This window comes from Garra rufa, chromosome 19 (assembly GCF_049309525.1).
Source record: "Garra rufa chromosome 19, GarRuf1.0, whole genome shotgun sequence".
Lineage (NCBI taxonomy): Eukaryota > Metazoa > Chordata > Actinopteri > Cypriniformes > Cyprinidae > Garra > Garra rufa.
The window spans coordinates 11067336-11091347 of NC_133379.1; the positions used below are offsets into that span (position 1 = coordinate 11067336).

At 38.8% G+C, this 24012-nt stretch overlaps 1 protein-coding gene across 1 annotated transcript; it reads left to right on the top strand.

Moving 5' to 3' along the window:
- Nucleotides 1-5899: 5899 nt before the first annotated feature.
- cdx1b (caudal type homeobox 1 b) lies at nucleotides 5900-11063 on the top strand. The gene is made up of 3 exons (XM_073824976.1): nucleotides 5900-6429; nucleotides 8576-8724; nucleotides 10536-11063. The coding sequence occupies exons 1-3, from the start codon at nucleotides 6015-6017 to the stop codon at nucleotides 10731-10733; spliced, it is 762 nt and encodes a 253-aa protein (XP_073681077.1). The 5' UTR covers nucleotides 5900-6014; the 3' UTR covers nucleotides 10734-11063.
- Nucleotides 11064-24012: the final 12949 nt, after the last annotated feature.

Here is a 24012-nt window from a genome sequence, read left to right on the forward strand (position 1 = left end):
TGACAGTCCAAAATCCACATTTAGACAGCTTCAACATAAACCACAAGACCCTAGCTCATAAACTAGGGTTGATAAATAAATTATATACTTTTTAACTACAAATACTCACATTGGTCATTTTTGGTTTAGTTCATGACCTCATGACAGCAGATGTCTTTATTCACAAAAGATACTCCACAGAAGCATACTTGGTCATCTTTTTTAAGCTAACTTCTACAGTTCTGTAATATAACAAGTCTAAAAATACAATTGTCTCTCAATTTATGTTGAAATGCATGTATAAGAATTATACTACAATTGTACTGACAAATGCGGTTTGTGTTGGTGAACTTGTATTAACTGTGAAACAATTTTACAACAATGGCTTGAACACTTACAGACCTCTGTTGTTTCAACAGTTTTTGCATCCTGTTTATCTGTAAGGCTAAATTTAAATGGCAGGACATTATTACATTTTAACACTTTATTACAAGTACAAGCTGTTTATTCTGTCTGACTGGATATGTCTTATACAAGGCAAATCCACTGTAGTGCATGGGTCTTGGAGTCAGGCTGTCAGGTCAGACTGTTCAAAGCTTTCCACAAACCACCCTCAACAATCTGCCCACAATGCATCCTGCTAAAGCATTAGACAAATCAGGGATGGCCAACTTCTCTTTGTTGAATGGGAGAAAACAAGAGAAGCGCTGATGTCTTCCTCCTTACTTTCAGCAAATGGAGATGTAAACGGCTGATGGGTAATAGATAGAAATGACTCTTCCAGTTCTTTCTACAGTTACAAATTCCTTGGGGTTGGGAAAAAATGTGAAGATGTGTTCATATTTTATGTAACTTGTTTTACATTTAAATACATGATCTTGAAATATGCCTCATCATTGTTCTTTACAGAAACATGGAGGATGTGTGTGGATGTATCTGATGGCCTCATTCAGTATTCAGTGCTTCACAAAAGTAGACAGCAGTACTGCCCCCTTGTGAAAAAGATGTACATGTTTGCATACCTTTAAAAAGACTATTTATTACACTTTAAAAGATCTGAATGACATGTTTTCAGACCCCTAACTGCATGTCAAATGTTTGAAATTAAATGCATTATAATTTACTATTATATAAAAGGCAATTAATTGAACTTAAGCATGCTTTTTGACCCACATAATTTCATAATGACTTATTTTCAGCGCACTAAATAATACTTTGAAATGCCATATTTGTTCTCGAAATGAGGGGTCAACTCTAAATTTATATGTAATTTTGGAAGATGCAATTTAGGAAGATGCAATTTAGTAAAATACATTAACTTTGCATGTAATACGAAGTAACATGGCAGAAAAAAAATGATTATGAAGTAATGATTTAAAATATAATTTAAAGTAAAACTTGTAATTTGTTGCGATTACAAAGGGCACTGGAAGTACACTACAAGTGCACATTCAATACAGTTAAGTGCACTTCTTTTTCAGAAGGTGCTTTGCATTTCTTTATCACTTTGTGAATATTGCAGAGGTGAATGCATTTATGTTTCAACAAACAGACAGAGGGAAGTCTAGTCTTGCTCCTCCTTCTCACAGTACAGAAAGACATTCTTACACAAACCAAAGCCATCAGAAAATCCAGATGCGCTGTCAGAAGAACATGCAATGTGTGTGATGCCCCTCTATGCTTCCTGGCAAAACAAGACTGCTTTAAAGGAATAGTTGACCCAAAAACAAAAAATGCTGAAAATGTCGTCACCCTGCTTAGACCATTCAATCGTTTCTTCATCAGAACAGATTTGGAAACACAGCAGGATGTTTCTTAAAAAGATAGTTCACCCAAAAATGAAACATTTCCAGACCTGTATACATTTTTTCTTCTGCTGAACACAAAATCTCTGGTCCCCATTGGTATCTAATATATATATATATATATATATATATATATATATATATATAATTTTTTTTTTTTTATACAAATCAGTGAAGTCTTTGCAAATGGTATTTATCATTCATTATTTTCACCTTAACTTATGTATTTATTAAATTCGTTTATGCTTTATTCTTTTCAATTTTTAACTGACTACTCAAAATAAATAATAAATTAAAAATAAATTGATGAAGCCACTTAAATTAAATAAAGCCACACAGGACACTCAAAGGTTTAGGTGTGATTTCGCGGTTGTCCTGCAGGTGACTACATGACGCTGTCTGCTTAGCACTGAATCTAAAACGATTTTCAACCACTGCTTTATACATTACGATCATTTTTTTTTTTCTTTTTTTTTTTTTGGAAAACATGCATCAATATGATCGTTTCCGTATACGACCAACTTAAGCCTAAGATATGCTTTGTGCAAACACAGCCCTGAATATTATTTAGCCGAAAATAAAATACAAATGCAGCCATCTACTAGGCTATATACACTAGCACATTTAGGTTACTAAATTACATTTTTTAAAGTATTTCACTTGTTACGAGATGGTTTATAGTAGCTATTCGTTTTGTTATAAAAGCAAGTTACAGCCATTTTATCGACCACTGCATTTGTTATCTGCTAGCAACTAAATAAAGTCCAAATTAGTTTTGAAAAGCTTTTACTAGTTTGCTAAATTAATTTTGCTCCTGGTAAGATCAGATTTGGTTCTCACCTGTTTTTTTTTTTTAATTGTACTGCGTATCGCCAAATTATGAAGCACTGCGCTGAGCTTTTTCTTTCGAAGATGAAAAAAGTGCAATGCCTTGTAAACGCACGTAGGCATAAATTAAAATGATAGTTTTACACCAGCATTATGTTAACAAGGGCAACGAACTCTCTGCCGTGAGACCTTTGCTTTTTACCGCACAATTAGAAACCATCAGCATTGCACTCTTGGACTGTTTAGGTTTGGTTTTCAATCCAAACACTCATATGGTTATTTTAAGCGGGACATGCACCTCATAGCTGTTAAAAAACATATTTGTTTGTCAATCAACATTAAAATACATATTTGTTCATAGATTTTTATTTACATTAATAGAATTTCGATTTGCAATTCATATCACCTCAGAGTCGATGAAGGACTCTCTCTCTCTCTCTCTCTCTCTCTCTCTCTCTCTCTCTCTCTCTCTCTCTCTCTCTCTCTCTTTCTTTCCGAAAGCTCTTCCAATTTCAATCACAAGGAAGTCACACTTGGATGTGAAATGTGACCCCACACATCTAAATCCTCTTCAATCGCTTTGAAACCTTTTTCTTTTTCTGAGCTGAACGTTCGCATTATTACAATCGTTCGCATTATTCCGTTTCCTCGAAGTCTTTTACGTTGGATCGGAAAAACATGTTTTATTTACTGTTGTTCCTAATGGACTGTAAATATATAGTTTATGTTTGCACGTTTTCAGACGGTGACATTAGCTTAGATGTATTAAGCAATGTTTAATGTGAACAGGAACAGCATTAGGACTATTAAGGACAAACTAATAGGGGAGAGAGGGAACACTTTTTGCATTTCCTTTAGTTTCTCAGAGACTGTTTGTATTTGAAAGCCGAATTTTTTATACAATAAAGCCACATCTGTCAGCTACTCACTCATATTGCTGCAACGTGTACATATGATAATATACGCAGAATTTACACTTAAATATCCCCACAGTAGGGGACAGTTGCAACATTCAGGAGAATGTAATTAATCATTCTTAAATGTCATTTTGCAATTTCTTAATTTTATTTGTGCACAGTCAGGGACTTCAATAAGGTAAATGTATAAAACAGAATAGAAAATGAAAAACATTCTTAAGTAACAAGTAGAGTTTTTTACCTATTCACTTAAAAAAAAGGAGAGATACCTAACTATTAAAGGAGTTCATCGCTTTTAATGGCAAGCTTTTAAATCAATGTTGTGGTAAGGGACAGCACGTTGGGATGGTTGCAACAGTGTGTCCCTATGATAGCCATGATAAAATTGGTATATTAGCTTGAGACAATATCATTGACACACACTATGCCTATAGAAGCTCAGAACGCACTGATTAAATGTTATGTTTTTACAATGCGCCACACAAACAACTTAGACACTATGAGCAAAAATCTCATCTTAAAAAAATACTTTTTTTGTCCTTTGAATGATCGCATGTGGCTGATTTCTTCCAGGTAGTATGAGGGGCCAATAAAGCATGTGCAGTATGAATATCATCACTGTATCTTATTCCCGCTTGAAGAAATAAGCCATGTTGCAACTGCCCCTTGTTGCATCCGTTCCCACTCTTCCCTACCTCCTCAATGAGAAATGACTGAATCCTGAAGAAACAGACAAGCTGTTAACTTACGATGATAAATGCATTAATAATCCTGTGTGTATATTAAGTAATTGAATTTAAAATATAGGTAGAATACAAGAAAATATGAAACCACTCATAATGTAAGAAAGTATCTTCCATGTTGTTATCTTATCAATAGACAACTGTTTTCTATCATAACAATTAAATAAAACCGCGATTATAAAATTATTAGCCCACAAACACACACCGAGTAGCCTACTGTTTGTCTTTACAACATGAACGCAATCATAAATATTATTGATCATAAAGCACATAACACTATAAAATTAAAAAAAAAAAAAAAAAAAATCAGCCTGATATCGTACATTTAACTTTTTTTCGCAGGTGTCAAATTTTTTAATTTTCTTTTAACTACCACATTTTTTCTATTTAGACAGGTCATCATTTTATGGCCGTGTGTTTTAGTTGTTTTCTTATCATAGCAGCTGATAGGTGACATCCTGAAATAATTTGGTATATTGGTTTTATCTTGAAAACTGGCTCATCGACACCAAGATTTGTCTGAGAAACGGCTTCTGGATTTGTAGATTAAATGCTTTGAAAGTCCAGGTGCAATTGTGGTCACGGTCTTCCGAGTTGCATTTATATTTTACAGCATTTACTGTATTAACACTATATAAAATAATAATAAATAATAATAATGAATTACAAAATAAATGTAATTGCTTGCTATCAGTGCTGTCTAAAATGCACCACCCATTCGCGTAAAATCGAAACAGATCATACGACCATGATCTTTGCCTTGTTTGCACTGTAGATATTGCTCCTTGATTTGAATCAACTGATAATCGAATGTCTTGTACGTGTTGTGTATATTTAATACATGTCTATAACATTATGCATATTAAATGCAATAGTAATGTTTGGTTCAATTTACGCTAAAAACTGGTAGTTTTGTTTGCCAACATATCATAAAAATAAAGTGACACTGTAAATCGCCTTGTATTACGGTCATTAAATCATAAAAAAGTTTACAAATGCATTTGAGCTATTCTTATTATGTGAAGCGCATGTGGCAAAATGAAAGGCCACAATTATTTTCTCCTGCCGTGTTTCCAATTTAAAAAGACAAATGGAAAAGTAGCACCAAACTAAACCACATAAATGTATTTCAAACTCTAATTTTATGAAAAGGCTTTATTGCCAAGCTTGAATTTGTTTCAGTGTTATTAGCTTCCAGTGCACAGACAACAAAAATAAGAGAATAAGAAAAATACAGTAAGCATAAATAGACGAAATATAAAAATAGAAATTAAAAATAAAATAAAGAGTTCAGGGACTTATATCTTAAATAGCTTATACATAATCCCTTGTTAAATACGGCTATATCTATTTTAGCAAGCTAAGTAAGCAAGCTAAATAATTTTTACATGTTAATTGCTTACATCAATATACAGTCTTTTTACATTTAATAGCATTTTACCCTAGCATTTTCCGACCTAGTATGAGTGCATGCAGCCTATACTAAAATAAGGTGTACATTTGAAGTGGCATGCATTGGTGAACTGGAACATCACCAAGGCAGTTTCGATACCGTGGGAGGGTGATCATCATGATCATAAAAGTGACGTCAACGTCGCAACCTTTAGCAGGCACCGAGGCTGGAGGGTTTAGTGAAATCTGGCCAGGTGGAGGAAAAGTCAGGTTACAGGGAAACCTGGGTTTAAGGAGCCAAGATCAATTGTTTGGGTGCATATTATGCACTGGAGTCACCAGGCGGAAAAATGTACGTGAGTTATCTCTTGGAGAAGGACAGCAGTATGTACCCGAATTCCGTAAGACACCCAAGCCTAAACCTGAACCCTCAGAATTTTGTACCCGCGCCTCCTCAGTATCCGGACTTCACAGGATACCATCACGTCCCTGGGATTACCAACGACCCTCATCACAGCCAAACAGGAGCCTGGAATCCCGCGTACCCTCCTCCGCGAGAGGAATGGACACCTTACGGCCCGGGAACCGGACCTTCGACCTCGAGCACTGGTCAGCTGGGGTTCAGTCCTCCAGAGTTTTCGTCTGTTCAAGCACCAGGCCTTCTTCCATCCTCCTTAAACACATCAGTCGGTCAGCTGTCGCCGAACTCTCAGAGACGGAACCCTTACGACTGGATGCGTCGGAGCGCGCCGCCGTCAAACTCAGGTGCCTTTGCTAAATCTATAAATGAAATTATTATTTTTTTGGGGGGGGAAATTATATAATAATTATTATAGATAATAACAATTCTTGTGATCGTAAAATAAATAAATAAATAAATAAAATGATTTATTTATTAAATTAATGCCTTGCTACCTACGGTTAACTGCTGCTAAACTCTGTCCCACAATAGTTTAGAAGCGAACTCTTCTGTATTCAATCGTTTGTCATGCTAATATAGTGATTTGTGTGAGTTTCTTTGCTTTGATGTCACTCTTTGTTCTTTTTTGTCTGAATGCCGACAACTTGTTGAATTCACGGATGCGCATGTGCGCGTTCACATTAAGCTGACATTAATAAACGGACAAATATAGAAAACAAGAGAAATAAATAAAAACATTATGTATAGGATCATGTCTGTCAGGAAAAAAGACTCAATTAGAGAGCAATTCCAGCTCAGAGGATTGGAGGAAATGTCAGCAAACGCGTTCAGGTAAAAAAATAATAATTCTCACTGATTAGGAAAAACTGAATCGAAATGAAGAAAATGTAATGTTTACATGCACAATTGGGCGTAATACTTCCAATGGTAAACTAAGATTTTGAATTATTTATTATTATTATTATTATTTTAAGATATTTAAGCACATTGTAAATAAAGTATTTTATCCTTGTCAGCTTAGGATCCTGTCTATTATGACAGGGACACAGAGCAACAATTCACTCTCAATTTCTCTTCATATTTACGCCATACACTCTTAAAAATTAATGTGCTTTACGATGCCATAGAAGAACCTTTTTGTTTAAATGGTTACATAAAGAACCTTTAACATCTGAAGAAACTTTCTGTTTCACAAAAGGTTCTTTGTGGCAAATAAGGTTCTTCAGACAATAAAAAGGTAAGCAAGAAATGGTTCTTTAAAGAATCTGCCATGGAAGAACCAAAAATGGTTCTTCTATGGCATCGCTTGAAGAACCTTTTGAAGCACCTTTATTTTTAAGAGTGTATCGTGATATCACAGGCAAGTTGGAGAAAAGTTATACATTTAGGTGAACACTTTCGCACTTAGTTTTATAGACCCAATGCATGCGGAAAATGGATATGCCATAAATTAGTATCTTGAGGAAATTCCTTAAAACTATTTTTAATTGTGACACATTAACTCAGTAACCAGGTGGTCTAATTCAAGTCTGAGCCAAGCTCACTGTCAGTATTATTTTAAATTTGTAACCACGAAGATGTATTTTATATAACACAATTAAATGGCTTTTTAAATGGAGGGTTTTGAGAGTTGCTTAGCTGGGTTAATGATACCAAGAGATTATGGCCTCTAGTGAGAATTTCAGTGAAGATGCTATGGTTGAGAAGCCTAATTATCTGGAGTTCCTCCCTCTGTGGTTGTTGCCCTAGACAGGCGCTGTCCTTCCCTTTGCCGCTCGTGCTTTAATATTTAACCTGGGAGCCACTTAAGTCCCCTCTTGCCGCTGACAGGGTAAACTAAGTTTGAAATATAGAGACACGATTCCAAAGACCTTTATAACGTGGACATCTTGGTGTTTTATATATGTGTGCTCTTAACGATTGGCTTGATTAAGGGAGCAAACACGGTGTTCCCATAGTTACTTTTTAATAGAAAAGATAAACACATAATGACATTAAGTAAAAAATGACCCTTAATTTCACACGATCATTAATTACAGTCAGCTCTCATGATTCATATTATTATTAGCTTTACATAAAAGACATCTTTCAGTACTCTCAATGAGTAAAAAGAGGTGAAACTAAATAAAGCCTCAAAAGGAGTCAGATTTGCATTTACATTATTCTTCTGTTTTGTACACTGTAAAAAGTTTTAACCAGTTTCAACTTAAAAACTTAAGTTTAGCAGATTTCAAGTTAAATCAACTTAAGTCATTTAAACTCACAAGTTATATCAACTCATTTTTATTGTAATAAGTTAAAATGACTTGTAGTTTTAAGCTGATTTAACTTAAAATCTTAAGGCAGCTGCTGAACTGAATCTGGTGAAAACTTTTTCCAGTGTAAAGTGATGATCAGAGCCATGTAGAAAATATCACTTAAAAGGAATGATTCACAATTATTTCTTTCAAATTTACTCAACTTTTAATGAATAATTCATATGTCTTTTAGGAGGGAAGACCAGAACAAAAGACAAATACCGGGTAGTGTACACGGATCATCAGCGTCTGGAGCTGGAGAAAGAATTTCATTACAGCCGTTACATCACAATAAGAAGAAAGGCAGAACTGGCAACAGCACTCAGTCTGTCAGAGAGACAGGTTAGCTGCTTTTTTTTTTAGCTGTCTTTATATTTTTCACATACACTCTTAAAAATAAAGGGTGAGAATCTATTTCGGATCCAAAGAACATTTCAGTCAATTAGTCTTAAAAGAACCTTTTTTCTCTTAGTGTGAAGATCATTTTAAAAATGTAAAGAATGTTGTCCACTATAAAGAACATTTTGTTGAATATAAAGGTTTCATGGATGTCAAGGGTTCTTCATGCACTCCAAAAATATTTTTCTATTTTTTTATGGTTCCATGAACTTTAATCATCCATGGAAACATTTTAATATACAAATGTTTTTTTTTAATGGTTCCATGATGAACCGTTAACATTCATGGTTTTTAAATAAAGGTTCCAAAAGAGTTAAAAAAAATCTAAAGAATCTTTTTCCACTATAAAGAACCTTGTTGAATATAAAGGTTCTATTGATGTTAAACGTTCTTCATGCACTCTTAAAAATAAAGGTCCTTTTTAAGAATTTGTGGTTCTATGAAGAACTTTTAATATTGATGGAAACCTTTAAAGTACAAGTAGTTTCTCATACTGTAAAGTTTTTTTTTTTTTTGGGGAATTTATGGATCCACAAAGAACCTTTAAATCCATGGAAACTTTTTAATGTTATGGTTCTTCATACTGTAAAAAGGTTATATTTTGGGGGAAATTTATGGTTCCCTGAAGAACCTTTAACAGCCATGGAAACTATTTCATGTACAAATGGGTTCCTCATACTGTAAAAAGGTTCTTTTTTAGATATTATGTATCCACGAAGAACCTCTAACATCCATGGAAACTTTTTAATGTACAAATAATTCTACATAATGTAAAAAGGTTCTTTTATGGAATTTATGGGTTCCATGAAGAACCTTTAACATCTATAGAAACGTTTTAATGTACAAATGGGTTCTTCATACTGTAATTTTTTTTTTTTTTTTTTTTTTTTTGGGGGGGGGGGGGGGGGATATTATGGATCCATGAAGAACCTTTAACATCTATGGAAACTTTTTAATGTACAAATAGTTCTTCGTACAGTAAAAAGTTTATTTTTATTTTTTTATTTACAGATCCATGAAGAACCTCTTACGTCCATGGAAACTTTTTAAAAATCAGAATTGGGAAAACTTACTTTTAAAAGTAATGACTTACAATATTGTGGTAGTCCTTAAAAAAACTAACTTATTACATTACTTAGTTATGTTTTTATGGAAAGTAATAAGTCACGTTACTTTTTGCATTACTTTTTAATGTACAAATTGTTTTTCATACTTCAAAAAGGTTCTTTTTTTGGAATTTATGGGTCCATAAAGAGAACCTTTAACAAATGGTTCTTCACACTGTAAAAAAAAAAATTATGGTTCCATTAAGAAACTTTAACACCCATGGTTTTAAAAATAATGGTTCCAATTAGGGCTTTGGATTCCCTAAAGAACCTTTCAAAGAACCATTCCTAAAGGAAGCATTTTATTCTTGAATGTGAAGAGCATTTTGAAAATCTTAAGAACTTTTTCCATTATAAAGATGCTTTTGTGGAATGGAAAGACTCCATTGATGTTAAAGGTTCTGCATGCAACCATAGATGCATCTTTATTTTTAATAGTTAACATTTTCATTCCACAAATAATGGAAAAACGAATGGAAAATGGTTCTTATATGGCATCGCCCTTGGCATCCTTTATTTTTAAGCGTGTAGAAGCTCATTGAGATCTCTGGTGTGTAATGCAGTACAGACGAAACCTACAATGCATTTTACCTCAATTACTCAGGAGAACTGTTTTTTTCAATATGACTTATGGCATATTATTGACAGGTGAAGATCTGGTTCCAGAACCGGCGTGCTAAAGAGAGGAAAGTCAATAAAAAGAAGATGCAACAGCCTCAACCAGCATCCACAACCACACCAACCCCACCTGGTTCAGCTCTGCCAGGCAATGTTCCAATGGTGACAAGCAGCAGCGGTGGCCTGGTATCCCCATCTATGCCAATGACTATCAAAGAAGAGTACTGAAGATCTGCAGACTGTTAGCTGTTTTTATACGCAGCCCTTTCACACTTTCACACACACAGGGTACTTTCAAATCAACTCATGAATGAAAACACAACACGATTGTGACAAAGACTGCGGAAAAATCTGAATTGAAAAATAAAGTACACACGAATCTGAAATGTTAAAGTGTAGCCTAATATTCCTCTGGTCGTTATTCTAGTACTTTATTACTGCTGTTGTTTTGCTCATCTCTGTAAACTTTAATATGTTTTGAGATTGTAAACGTGAATTCAAATAACTGTATTTCTAAAGTAATTTGTATAAATAAAATAAATGTTTTATTGTGGCAAATCGATTCCTTTCAGACTTGCCGAGGAGAGCTGTTTTCATGCATTTTCAAATCTGTTTAATTGGGTCTTCCCACGGATATCAGAGAAGCTGTCAAGCATTGATTTTGCAGTTTTATCGAAGGCGTTTTTATTCACTCGTAAGTTTTGCAAAAAAGCACTGAGCTTATCTGCACTTCATCGAAGCACAGGAGAATAGACGGCACTCGAGCAAGAGCTCACGCTGTTTGCACAGTGTAACGGCATCGCTGGATAAGAGACGAGTGCACGTCAAAAAACTGTGAGCTATTTCATTATCAAGCACACTCTGGACTCTCTTATCGCTGGTGTGACAGAGAAGCTCAGCTTGACGGGCAGAACATATCTCCTCTACGGCGTCGCCGCAACAGGACCTGTTTTATGACCGCGTTAACAAAGCCAGGGTGTGGCGTCCAAAGGCCGAGGCGAAGGGACTGTTGAGCAAACAATATGCATCTGCCTGCGCTTACAGAGAGCGCCCATATGTCCATACTGAGCCTTCATCTTCATCTGTGTGAACGGTTTATTTAGGTTAGAGAAAATATTGTGATCAATACCTTTTGCTCTTTATGCCCGCCAAATGTTCATGCTACAGAAATCAAAATTACATCCTGTTAGACATAGATTGACGTATTGTTTCTTAAAACGATGGCACATTTGAACTATATAGTTAATGTGTTAACCCTGCTGAAAAAAACAGCTAAAACCAGCCTAGGCTGGTTGGCTGGTCTTAGCTGGTTTAACTTGGAAGTAGCTTGTTTTAGCTGGTCTCCAAGTTTGGCCAGGCTGGAAAAGTGGCCAAAAACCCTCTAAAACCAGCCTGCTGACCAGCTAAAACCAGCCAACCAGCCTCGGCTGGTCTGAGCTGTTTTTTTTTTTTTCACCATTGAATGCATATAGGAGCAGAAATAATACTGTGATAACACCTCAAGCCGCTGCCTTAAAATCATGAACTTGAACTTTTGTTGTCTGATCCTAAATTATATTGACATACTGATGACATTAAATGCTTCAGGTTACAGGCTCACCATCCTGATTATGAATTTACACATACAGGACAAACTTAGTGGCATATGTATGAATTCTAATGTGTTCAATTTAATAAAACTAATAAAGATGCTTTAATGATTCTTTAATTCTTTAACTCTGTCTTGTTACCTTGTATTGGTAACATATCCTGTTAGACATAGATTGACATATTGTTTCTTAAAACTATGGCACATTTGAACTATATAGTTAATGTGTTAACCCTGCTGAACAAAAAAAAACAGCTAAAACCAGCCTAGGCTGGTTGGCTGGTCTTAGCTGGTTTAACCTGGAAGTAGCTGGTTTTAGCTGGTCTCCAAGTCTGGCCAGGCTGGAAAAGTGGCCAAAACCCCTCTAAAACCAACCTGCTGCCTCGGCTGGTTTTAGCTGTTTTTCTCCACCAGGGAATTGCATATAGGAGCATAAATAATACTGTGATAACACCTCAAGCAGCTGCATTAAAATCAAGAACTTGAACTTTTGTTGTCTGATCCTAAATTATATTGACACACTGATGACATTAAATGCATCAGGTTACAGGGTTACATCCTGATTATGAATTTACACATACAGTGCCTGGCAAAATTATTCATACCCCTTCATTTTTTTCACATTTTGATTCAAAGCACAAAACAGGTTTGTAACAACTTTTATTAGTTGTTTATTAGAAATAAAAAAACTGAGAAGATCCCGTTGCATAAGTATTCATACCCTTTTCTGGGACACTCTAGATTTAGCTTCATATTGCTTCTAGATGTTACTACACTTGGAGTGGAGTTAAACTGTGGCAAATTCATTTGAATGAGTATGATTTAGAAAGGCACACACCTCTCAGAAAAGGTCTAACAGCTGAAAATGCATATCAGAGCAAAAACCAAGTCCTGAGGTCAAGATAACTGCCTGTAGAGCTCAGTGACAGACTTGCGTTAAGGCAATGATCTAGGGAAGAGTTCAGAAACAAATCTGCTGCATTGAAGGTTCAAAGAAGCATTCTCCATAATGGAAGACGATGGGAACAACTAGGACTCTAGAAAATGTCTGCCAGCCCCCATCCAAGCTGACAGAGCTTGAGAGGTGAAAAGGTGAGGCAAAGAATGGCAGATAATTGCCAAATGCAGATGTGCAAAGCTTGTCACATCATACCCAAAAAGACTTGAGGCTGTAAAGGTGCTTCAACTATGTACTGAGTTGAGGGTATGAATACTTATGCAATTTACTGAATACTAATGCAATGCAAATCTGTTTTTTTGCTTTGTCATTATTATGGTGTATCGAGTGTAAATTGATGTGGGGAAAAACTAATTTAAAGCAGTTTAACATAATGCTGCAACAAAACAAAATGTGACAAAAATGAAGGGGTATGAATACTTTTACAAGGCAGTGTATGAGACAAACTTAGTGGCATATCTACGAATTCTGTGAATTCGTTCTGTGAATGTGTTCTATTGAATAAAACTAAGATGGTTTAATGCTTCTTTAACTCTGTCTTGTTACCTTGTCTTGTTCCATTTTCCTTTATCGTTGCTCTATTTCTGGTAAGAGGAGAATTGTATAAACAAACCTGCTGATAGCTGCCTCTGGGGCCATAAAGTTTATTGGGGGACATGTTGTAAAAATATTCTCACCACAGTAACAAAAACACGTTGGTAGTGTTCTACATATGTAACTCTATATACAACGTTTTTTATTAGGAAGTCCAGTTATTTGCTATATTAGTATTTCTTGACGCATTTAATAATAAAAGTCAAGTGTGTGTCTAAATTATTCACTGAGGTTGAAGAACTGGCTCATTTAATTAATTATTTAATTGATTAATTAATTAAAAAAGACAATGCCGTTGAAGAAACTTGGTTAACAAAGTATTGATTGAACTATTGATTTCTAATTTGAGGTTGAATATGAATATATTTAGTACTTTTTTTTTTTGCTATTTAACAGTATAATCGATAGATAGTTAATTAAGGTAAATAGTGTAAAACAAGCTATGCTCTTGTCTATCTTCACTTAAAAACACTAAACAAACTCATTACCCGTCTAGTCTAGCTATTACTTATACAGCTGCTTGTTTACGAGGCTATTGTATCATAAACTCTCAATTACAATAGTTATACCCACTAATAATCTCTATAATGGCGAGAATAATTCTACATAAACACTGGAGCTGTAAAGCAATGATTCTAGTGACTCTCTATAAATAGCAGATATGGTTAAGTGCCTATGACACCTTTTCATTGAACCCAGCGGAATTTACTCACTTACTCGTAGAAATACCTGTGCCGGCCGTGTTTTTACTCACTCTTTTACTGATTATCAGTTCAAACTGTTTGTGTTGGTAACACTTTACAATAAGGTTTCATTTGTTACAATTAGTTAATGTATTGACATGAACGAACAATAAACAATACATTTCTTACAGTAGTTATTAATCTTTGTTAATTAATGTGTTAGTTAATAAAAGTACAGACGTTCATTGTTTGTTCATGTTAGTTCACTAATCAACTAATGTTAACAAACACAACTTGTGATTTTATTAATGCATTAGTAAATGCTGAAATTAACTAAGATTAATAAATGCTGTAGAAGTATTGTGCATATTTAACTAGCAACTAATGTAACATGACAAATTTGAGATTTTGGACTTTTTGTTTTTTGAATAAAGTGTTTTCTTAGACCGGTGGAAAGAAACATCCAAAAGACACCTTTAAGTGTTTCTTTTATAGCACTTTATCTATTTGTGTTAATAGATTTCAATTTTAAAGGCTGTTTTCTCAAAATTAGTTTTTTTCTTCTACACTGAGCCATAAATCTCCACATTAGTAGCACTTACACACACACCAAACTTTACTTTTTATTCTTGTCTATATCCTGAAGGGTTTTTACAGAGGGATTTGTTCATATTTAATTAGCTTGATTTTATGTTTTATTCCTCCAAAAATGCTAAAAAATATAGTGTTTCCTGTCAGTTCCCTTTTTTTTTCAGAATTATGTTGTGACAAAATGTCACAAAAGTCACAAAATCCCCCTTGTAAAAACTTTTGACTTTAATATGAAAAAAATATATATATCCAAAAATTTAAAGAAGAATTTCAAGAATTTTGAAACTGACTTCATCCAGTGTTTAGATTTTTGTACTTGAAATGTATGCAAATTAGCACATTCATTAAATAATGCCTCATTTGCATATTTAAACAACATTTTAGAAAACTTGTAATACAAGAAATTGTTTGCAATTATCAATGTAATCAATCAACTGGGTAAGTAAGGTCATAACTAGTTGTTGTTGTTTTTTTTACCCTGTTTACCTGCAGTGTCTCGCCTTAAGTAATGTTAAATAATAAACCTTATTTTACAGTCTTACAGTTATTGTTAACAGTTATATTATTTATATTTTAAGATGTTAAAGATTATTAATATGTTTTAGAATATGAAGAAACGGAAGTGCACCAAATCAGGTCATTGTTCTTGCACAATAACTGCCAATGAATGAATGGCTCAGACGGAGCATGAAAATAGGTTATGAAACAGCATCGTTCATTGTGGCATATCTTGATATCAAAAACCAGATATTTGATAGCAGTGCGAGTTTATTTTCTTGGTCCGCTTTGAAGGCCTCATCCTTCACCTTCATAATCGACCTTTGCCTTTGTTGATAATTTAGAGCATTTCAACATGACGATGTATTGATGTCAACACAAGTTCATGTTTGTCAATTCAAGATAGACGTGCATGACACAAACCTCGGTTCCTGAGATGTGGGGGGTGAATGATTAACCCGCACAGAATGCTCAGTAAACTTTAGCATCAATAAAAACGCAGTATGATTTCAACTGTCATTCTGAGCATAATTTTCACAGCACTACTACTACACTCTTAAAAATAAAGGTGCTTCACGATTCCATAAGAACCGTTTTTGTCTAAATGCTTCCATTAAGAACCTTAAACATCTAAAGAACCTTTCTGTTGCACAAAATTTTCTTTGTGGAGAAAGAAGGTTCTTCATATTATAAAAAGGTAAGAAAGAGATGGTTCTTTAAAGAACCTTTGACTGAATGGTTCTTTGTGGAACAAAAAATGGTTCTTCTATGGCATCGCTTGAAGAACCTTGTAAAGCACCTTTATTTTTAAGAGTGTACCAGTGCAGTAAAGTAAGCTTTTTATTTTAAAAGCGTGTTTGAAAATAGTAGCAACTGCAAAAACATAAGCTCAAATTAGAAACATAGTTAAAGGGTTGCAGGTCATGGCGCACAGCCTAAGAAAACACAATAACTGCTTTATATACATCTTCAGGTGCAGTATTTTAAATTGAAGTTCAGGATGTTCCTGCATCAACATCTTTTGGTGATCCTGGATACAGTCCAAAAATATGTGACCCTGGACCACAAAACCAGTCTTAAGTCGCTGGGGTATATTTGTAGCAATAGCCAAAAATACATTGTATGGGTCAAAATTATAGTTCCCCTTCGGGAACGTCGAGCTGCGTCACTACGCTTTGGGAACGACTCCAGCGTGACCACGCTCTGAATCACGTGTGTAATCAGTCCAATAGAGAAGTGCGTGTGACGTCACGGACGGGGTGACGTCAGGAACCAGGAAGCTATAAAGCACATGCGGTGAATGCAGCTGGCAGCTTCTGTCTTTCAGTTGCGCTCTGTGTGTTTGTCTGTCCATCAACACTGTTTTTCGAGGCCAGTTTGCTTTACTTTTATTTGAGTGTTGACTTAGATAGAGAAATGGGCAATAGCAAGCATTTTAAACGTTGTGTTCCTCCGTGCCAGCGTTACATTACGGCCGAGGACACACACACGCTGTGTGTAGCTTGCTTGGGGGCGAGGCATGCCCAGTCAGCCTTTGAGGAGGCTGACTGTGTGGATGGCTTGCGGCTTCCTCTCCGCACGCTTCGCTCCCGGAGGGCTCTTTTTGAGGAAGGAGCCCTCACCAGCGTTCCCCGCGGATCAGGTCCCGCTTCTGCTGAGGCAGAGCGGCGCCTGCATTCGTGGGGATCGCAACTGGATTCGGTATCGAGTGTGGAGACGGGCAAGCCCCTTTCTCCATCCTCCTCTGCCCGATCCATGCCCTTCTCTGGTGTGGAAGCCCGCACGTCGGCTTCTTCACATCAGGAGGAGCACTCGCCGCTCCGTTTATCTTCCTCCGAGGAGGGAGATATGGAGTTGGGCGAGCAGGCTGGTCCCACGCCCTCCCAGCCAGTCGAGTATGAGGAGTTAGTGGAGGTGGTCACCCGTGCCGTTGCCAAGCTTAATATCAGTTGGCCGGACGTGGTGACCGGGGAGCAGAAACAAAAGACAAAGTTAGATGAGAGGTTTCTGCGCCCCAAAGCTCAACCTCCACGCCGGGGTCTGCCATTTTTCCCCGATCTCCACACCGAGGTGTCGAGATCGTGGGGAAAACCATTCTCGGCTCGTGTTCACTCCCCTTCCACCTACACATATTCAAATGTGGTCGGGGCTCGTGAGCACGGTTATGGGGCGATGCCTCAGGTAGAACAGACGCTCTCGAGCTATCTGTCCCCGAGCTCGGCATCATCCCTTAAGACCTCGGCACTCCCCAGCAAACCCCTAAGACCTACATCTTCTTTGCTGGGGAAGGGTTACTCGGCAGCGGGTCAGGCCGCAGCCTGCCTTCACACCATGGCAGTGCTGCAAGCATATCAGGCCGACCTGCTGAAGGAGTTCGATGAGGGCGAGGACGGGGCGGCGGTTGACGTCAGTGAGCTGCGTCGTACTGCCGACCTCGCTCTGCGCGCCACCAAGGAGACCGTCCGTGCCATTGGGCGGTCTATGGCAGCCATGGTGGTCGCAGAGAGACACCTCTGGTTGACCCTGTCCGAGATGAAAGACCGTGACAGGGCCTTGATGCCCCGCTTGTGCCGTCTGGCCTGTTCGGTGACGCGGTTCCCTCCGTCGTCGACAGGTTTCAGCAGGCACAGCAACAGGCGGCGGCATTCCAGAGGTTTCTTCCTCGCCGCTCTAGCTCTGGGGTTGCTGGACGGGAGCAGCCCCACCCGAGTACCCGCTCCTCATACCGCGACAAGCAAACACGGAGCGTTGCTACGCGGACTCCTCCCCAGAGACAACATCAGGGGTCCCGTAGGCGCTCCAAGCCGGGGGCTTCCAAGCCTAAGGGCGACCTGAGGGCCGTCCTTCAGGCGAAGAAGTCCTCGGCGAAAAAGCCCTGACGCCAGTGGCTCTGGGCTTCTGAGGGCAGACCCCCCTGGGGAAATAACATCTCCCCAGTGCCCTCGGGAGACCGATTTGCTAACCCTGCCACCTTCGGTGCTTCAGGGCACAGCGGCCTCTCGTGAGTTGTTCCCCCTGCATCCGCCCGTTCGCGCTGCGGGGCCGGGGGACTCGTAACCCCAAGCATCAATAGAGATCAGCCTCGAGAGGCTGATTCCCTTAGTAGATCATTTAGCAGCGTGGAAACTTCTGCCAAATGTTTCTCAATGGGTCCTGCAGACAGTAGAGAAAGGTTACAAGATTCAGTTCGGCACTCGTCCGCCGTCCTTTCAGGGGATTACCACCACTATTGTCAGCAGGCTCTGATTTTGGAACAAGAAGTAGAAACCCTCTTGAGGAAGGAGGCCATCGAGGTGGTCCCTCCTCATCTCGCAGAGTGCGGGTTTTACAGCCGCTACTTCATAGTTCCAAAGAAGGATGGAGGCTTACATCCTATTCTAGACCTCAGACTGCTCAATCGTGCAGTGCTGAGACTCAAGTTCAAGATGCTTACTGTAAAGCAGGTCGTGTCTCAAATCAGGTCCGAGGACTGGTTTGTCACGATAGATCTCAAGGACGCTTACTTCCATGTCTCCATCCTTCCACAACACAGGAAGTTCCTCAGGTTCGCTTTTGGGGGCAAAGCTTACCAGTACAGAGTTCTTCCTTTCGGTCCAGCACTCTCATCCCGAACTTTCACCAAATGTGTGGATGCTGCGCTGGCTCCTCTGCGACTCCAGGGCATCCGCATACTAAACTACATAGACGACTGGCTTATACTAGCGCAGTCAAGGGAGATGGCGATTCGACATCGAGATGTCATTCTCGCCCATATGAAAGCTCTGGGGTTAAGACTGAACTCCAAGAAAAGTGTTCTTTCTCCAGCTCAGAGAACCACTTATCTAGGAGTAGTTTGGGACTCGATCGCGATGCGGGCACAAATGTCTCCTGCTCGGATAGAATCGTTTGTTCACACAGTCAAGAGAGTCAGAGAAGACCGATCACTCACTGTAAAGCAGTTTCAAGTTCTGCTGGGTCTCATGGCAGCTGCGTCCAACATGATTCCTTTTGGCCTACTGCATATGAGACCTTTACAGTGGTGGCTCAGAACCAAAGGGTTTTCCCCGAGGGCAACCCATTCCATTTGATCAGGGTCACGCGGCACTGCCTTCGTGCCCTGGACATTTGGAAGAAGTCTTGGTTTCTGTCCCAAGGCCCGGTGTTGGGAGCTCCGTGTCGTCATGTGACACTAACGACGGACGCTTCCCTCACCGGTCATGAGTGGCCGGTCAGCCCAAGGTCTGTGGAGCGGGCACCATCTCAATTGGCACATCAATTGCCTGGAAATGCGTGCTGTGTTTTTAGCCCTAAAACACTTTCTCCCAGACCTGAAGGATCACCATGTGTTGGTTCGCACCGACAACACGTCCGTGGTCACTTACATCAACCATCAAGGGGGTCTGCGTTTGCGCCCCTTGAACAAGCTGGCGCACCAGAACCCTGTGTGGTCCCAGGGAAAACTCCTCTCACTGAGAGCAGTCTACATTTCTGGACATCTCAATGTGGGAGCAGACGTCCTGTCGAGGCAGGGGCTGAGGCCCAGCTCCCCTGGGACTGGATGCTATGGTACAGACGTGGCCGAGGCTTCGTCTGTACACCTTTCCCCCGATCGCTCTGCTCCCCGGAGTTCTGGAAAGAGTGTGCCAGGGTCGAGTATGGTTCTCAGACCTGATTTCTCTCCTAGACGGCCCTCCATGGAAAATTCCTGTCAGGAGAGATCTCCTCTCACAGGCAGGAGGTGCGATCCTGCACCCCCGCCCGGAGTTGTGTAAATTATGGGTGTGGCCCCTGAGGGGGCACAACTCCTAGCTTCCGGTCTCTCAACCGAGGTTGTTGAGACCATTCTCCAATCCAGAGCTCCCTCCACGGGAAAAGTGTACACCGGGAAGTGGAATATGTTTGTCCTATGGTGCAATCAGCACCAAACTGACCCAGTTCACTGCCCAGTAGGTTCAGTGCTGGACTTTTTGCAGGCCCGCCTTACGGCCGGTAACGCACATTCTACACTGAAGGGTTATGTGGCAGCCATAGATGCTTTCCATGCTCCCTTCGGTACTATCTCCCTCGGGAGACTTCCCCTGGTGTCACGTTTTCTCCGCGGTGCACTGAGGCTGAGGCCCCCGGTGCGCTCACGCGTCCCCACGTGGGACCTGGCCGTGGTATTAGAGGCTCTATGTAATCCTCAATTTGAGCCTATTGAAGAGATCTCGGACAGGCTTTTGTCCTTTAAGACTGCCTTTCTGTTGGCTATTTCCTCTCTCAAGAGAGTTGGTGATATACAGGCCCTCTCAGTGGCCCCTTCATATTTAGACTTTGTCCCTGGGATGGTCAAAGCATTTTTGCACCCGAAACCGGGTTACTTACCCAAGGTGCCTTCAGTAGTACCACGGGCTGTAGTGCTCCAGGCCTTTTGTCCTCCCCCCTTTTCGGGACCAGAACAGCAGAAGCTTAACTGTATGTGTCCAGAGCTCCACAGAGCTGCCCTGTTTTGGTCCTCGTAATAGAGGTCTTCCAGCTACTAAGCTAACATTAAGTCGGTGGATTTCGGATGCCATTTCTATTTCCTATAAGTCCTCTGGTCTTCCCTCTCCAATCTAAACCAAGGCACATTCGACCCGCACAGTTGTGGCGTCCAAAGCTTTTATGTCAGGGGTTTCACTGCAAGATATCTGTAATGCTGCGGGATGGTCTACGCTGCTTACATTTCTCAGATTTTATGAGTTGGATCTCCCCAATACTCCGGGCTCCTTTGCCCTTCTCTCAGATGCTCCTACCACTAGTAGGGCTACCTAACTTTGGCGGTGAGGCCGCTCCTTTACCCAGGCTACTGTCGCCTTTATGAGTCAACTAAGGTTGCTCCTTTGCTGCTCCAGCTTTTGATGACTCAGACTTCTGTCGTCTGCTTTATGATTGGGCCAAGGCCCTTTGTTTGAGGCTACTTTCGCCTTACAACTGATGTTGGGCTACTTTTGCCCTTTCTATGTAACGGCTGAGGCTGTGCTTTCCTGCTTTGATAGCAGCAATCACTCTGGGCTACTTTCGCCCTTCCACGAGTGGGCTGAGGCCGCTCGTTTCACTCGGGCTACTTTCACCCTGCTTATAAGACGGTTGAGACCGCACTCTCATGCCTAATAGCAGCAATTACTCTGGGCTACTTTCGCCCTTTCACGAGTGGGCTGAGGCCGCTCGTTTCATTCGGGCTACTTTTGCCCTGCTCATAAGACGGCTGAGGCCGCACTCTCATGCTTAATAGCAGCAATTACTCTGGGCTACTTTCGCCCTTTCACAAGTGGGCTGAGGCCGCTCGTTTTTACTCGGGCTACTTTCGCCCTTCTCTTGAGACGGCTGGAGCAATCACCATGGGCTACTTTCGCCTTTCTATAAGACGGCTGAGGCCGCACTTTCATGCTTCAACAGCAGCAATTACTCCGGGCTACTTTCGCCCTCCCACGAGTTTCGTATGAAACCCTAGTTCCTCTAGGGAACGAGACGCTGCGTCGCCTACCACAATTCTGGCATCCCTGCAGTGCTCCTGGTGGCAGAAGCTGCCGGCTGCATTCACCGCATGTGCTTTATAGCTTCCTGGTTCCTGACGTCACCCCGTCCGTGATGTCACACGCGCTTCACTATTGGACTGATTACACATGTGATTCAGAGCGTGGTCAAGCTGGAGGCGTTCCCAAAGCGTAGTGACGCAGCGTCTCATTCCCTAGAGGAACTAGGGTTTCATACAAAACCCGAGGCGATTTTTCTTTTATGCCAAAAATCATTAGGAAATTAAGTAAAATCATGTTCCATGAAGATTTGTTGTAAAATTCCTACTATAAATATATCAAAATGTAATTTTTGATTAGTAATATGCATTGTTAAGAACTTAATTTGGAGAACTTTAAAGGTGATTTTCTCAGTATTTTGATTTTTTTGCACCCTCAGATTCCAGATTTTCAAATAGATGTATCTCGACCAAATATTGTCCTATCCTAACAAACCATACATCAATAGAAAGCTTATTTATTGAGCTTTCATATGATGTATACATCTCAGTTTGGTAAAATATAACCTTATGACTGGTTTTGTGGTCCAGGGACACATATAGATTTAACCCCTAAACCTAACCTTAACCATAATTTATTTCTAAAATTAGAGGGAAATGATAGCAAATTAACAACTCTGATGGTAAGCTTAAAACTGGCATTTCCTGAAAAGTTATTCCTCAATTCTGATTGGTTGATTGAAATGTTGTTCCAGACTCAACAAGGATGTTGATCCAGGAACATGCTGTACTTGGTAAAATCACGTTCACCTTTAAATCGACTGTTTTAAGGGAAGACACTACAGGCAAAAACACTTTTTTCATGCACCTATCAAGTTTGAGATTTTGGGCTTTTTAGTTTTTTATAAAGTGTTTTTTTTTTTTTTGAGTAGTGGAAAGAAGACAAAAAATACTGTTTTGTTTATAGCACTTTATCTATTTGTGTCAATAGATTTCCATTAAAATGCATATTTTTAAAGGCCGTTTTCTCAAAATGATTTTTTTCTCCTACACTGAGCCATAAATCTCCTCTTCAGTAGCACTTACACACACCAAACTTTACATGTTTATTCCTGTCTGTATCCTGAAGGTTTTTACAGAGGGATTTGTTCATATATAATTTGTTTGATTTTATACAACATTTTATTCCTCAAGAAATGCTAAAAAAAATATAGTGTTTACTGTCTGTTCTAAGGGTTTCTGAATTATGAGTGACAAAATGAGACAAAATAAAAAACTTTTTGACTGTAATATGTCAAAACAATTAAAGAAGAATTTCAAGAATTTTAAAACTGACTTCATCCAGTGTTTAGATTTTTGTATAGAAATGTATGCAAATTAGTGCATATTTCATTAAATAATGCCTCATTTGCATATTTAAACAACATTTTAGAAAACTTGTAATACAAAAAATGTTTGCAGTTGTCAAAGTAATCAATCAAGTGGGTAAGTAAGGTCATATCTATTAGTTTTATTTTTACACTATTCACCTGCAGTGTCTCGTCTTAAATGTTTCCAGAGTCAAAGTCCTAATGTCAACAGGCTAAACATTCAAGACCCGGGCTCTGTTCTTCGTACATTATTTATTGAGTTATCTTTATTCTGATTTATACTCAATCTTTCCTTCTTTAAAACTCATCTCAGAGCCAACAAGCCAGGTCTGTAAATTTAAACCTGAATGAGAGCAGATTTAGTTCATTTAAGGGAAAATATTATAATACAGCTTTTTAAAAACAGATTTCTTGTAAGTTTGTACCAGCTGCTGGGATACTACTACTACTCTTTTTTTACAGTCTATGACTACTACCAACAACAACAACAACAACAACAACAACAACAACAATAATAATAATAATAATAATTACTATTACTATCACATTTGAATATAATATTTTATGTAAATCAATATTATCTATAAACATTGTCAGCCAATTCAATGATAATGTATTATTATTTTATTGCATTACTGATGGATTGATTTAATTCAATATTTTTTCCTTTGGCTTCTCATGAAAACATTATACACTACATACAGTCAAACCAAAATGTATTCAGACACCTTCAACATTTCTCACGTGATCACA

Excerpts from the sequence above, each read along its gene's own strand:
- cdx1b (XM_073824976.1), top strand. The coding sequence starts at position 6,015 with ATGTACGTGAGTTATCTCTTGGAGAAGGACAGCAGTATGTACCCGAAT. Across the intron at positions 6,430-8,575 it reads CGCGCCGCCGTCAAACTCAG|GAGGGAAGACCAGAACAAAA; the intron begins GTGCCTTTGCTA and ends TATGTCTTTTAG. Across the intron at positions 8,725-10,535 it reads TCAGTCTGTCAGAGAGACAG|GTGAAGATCTGGTTCCAGAA; the intron begins GTTAGCTGCTTT and ends TATTATTGACAG.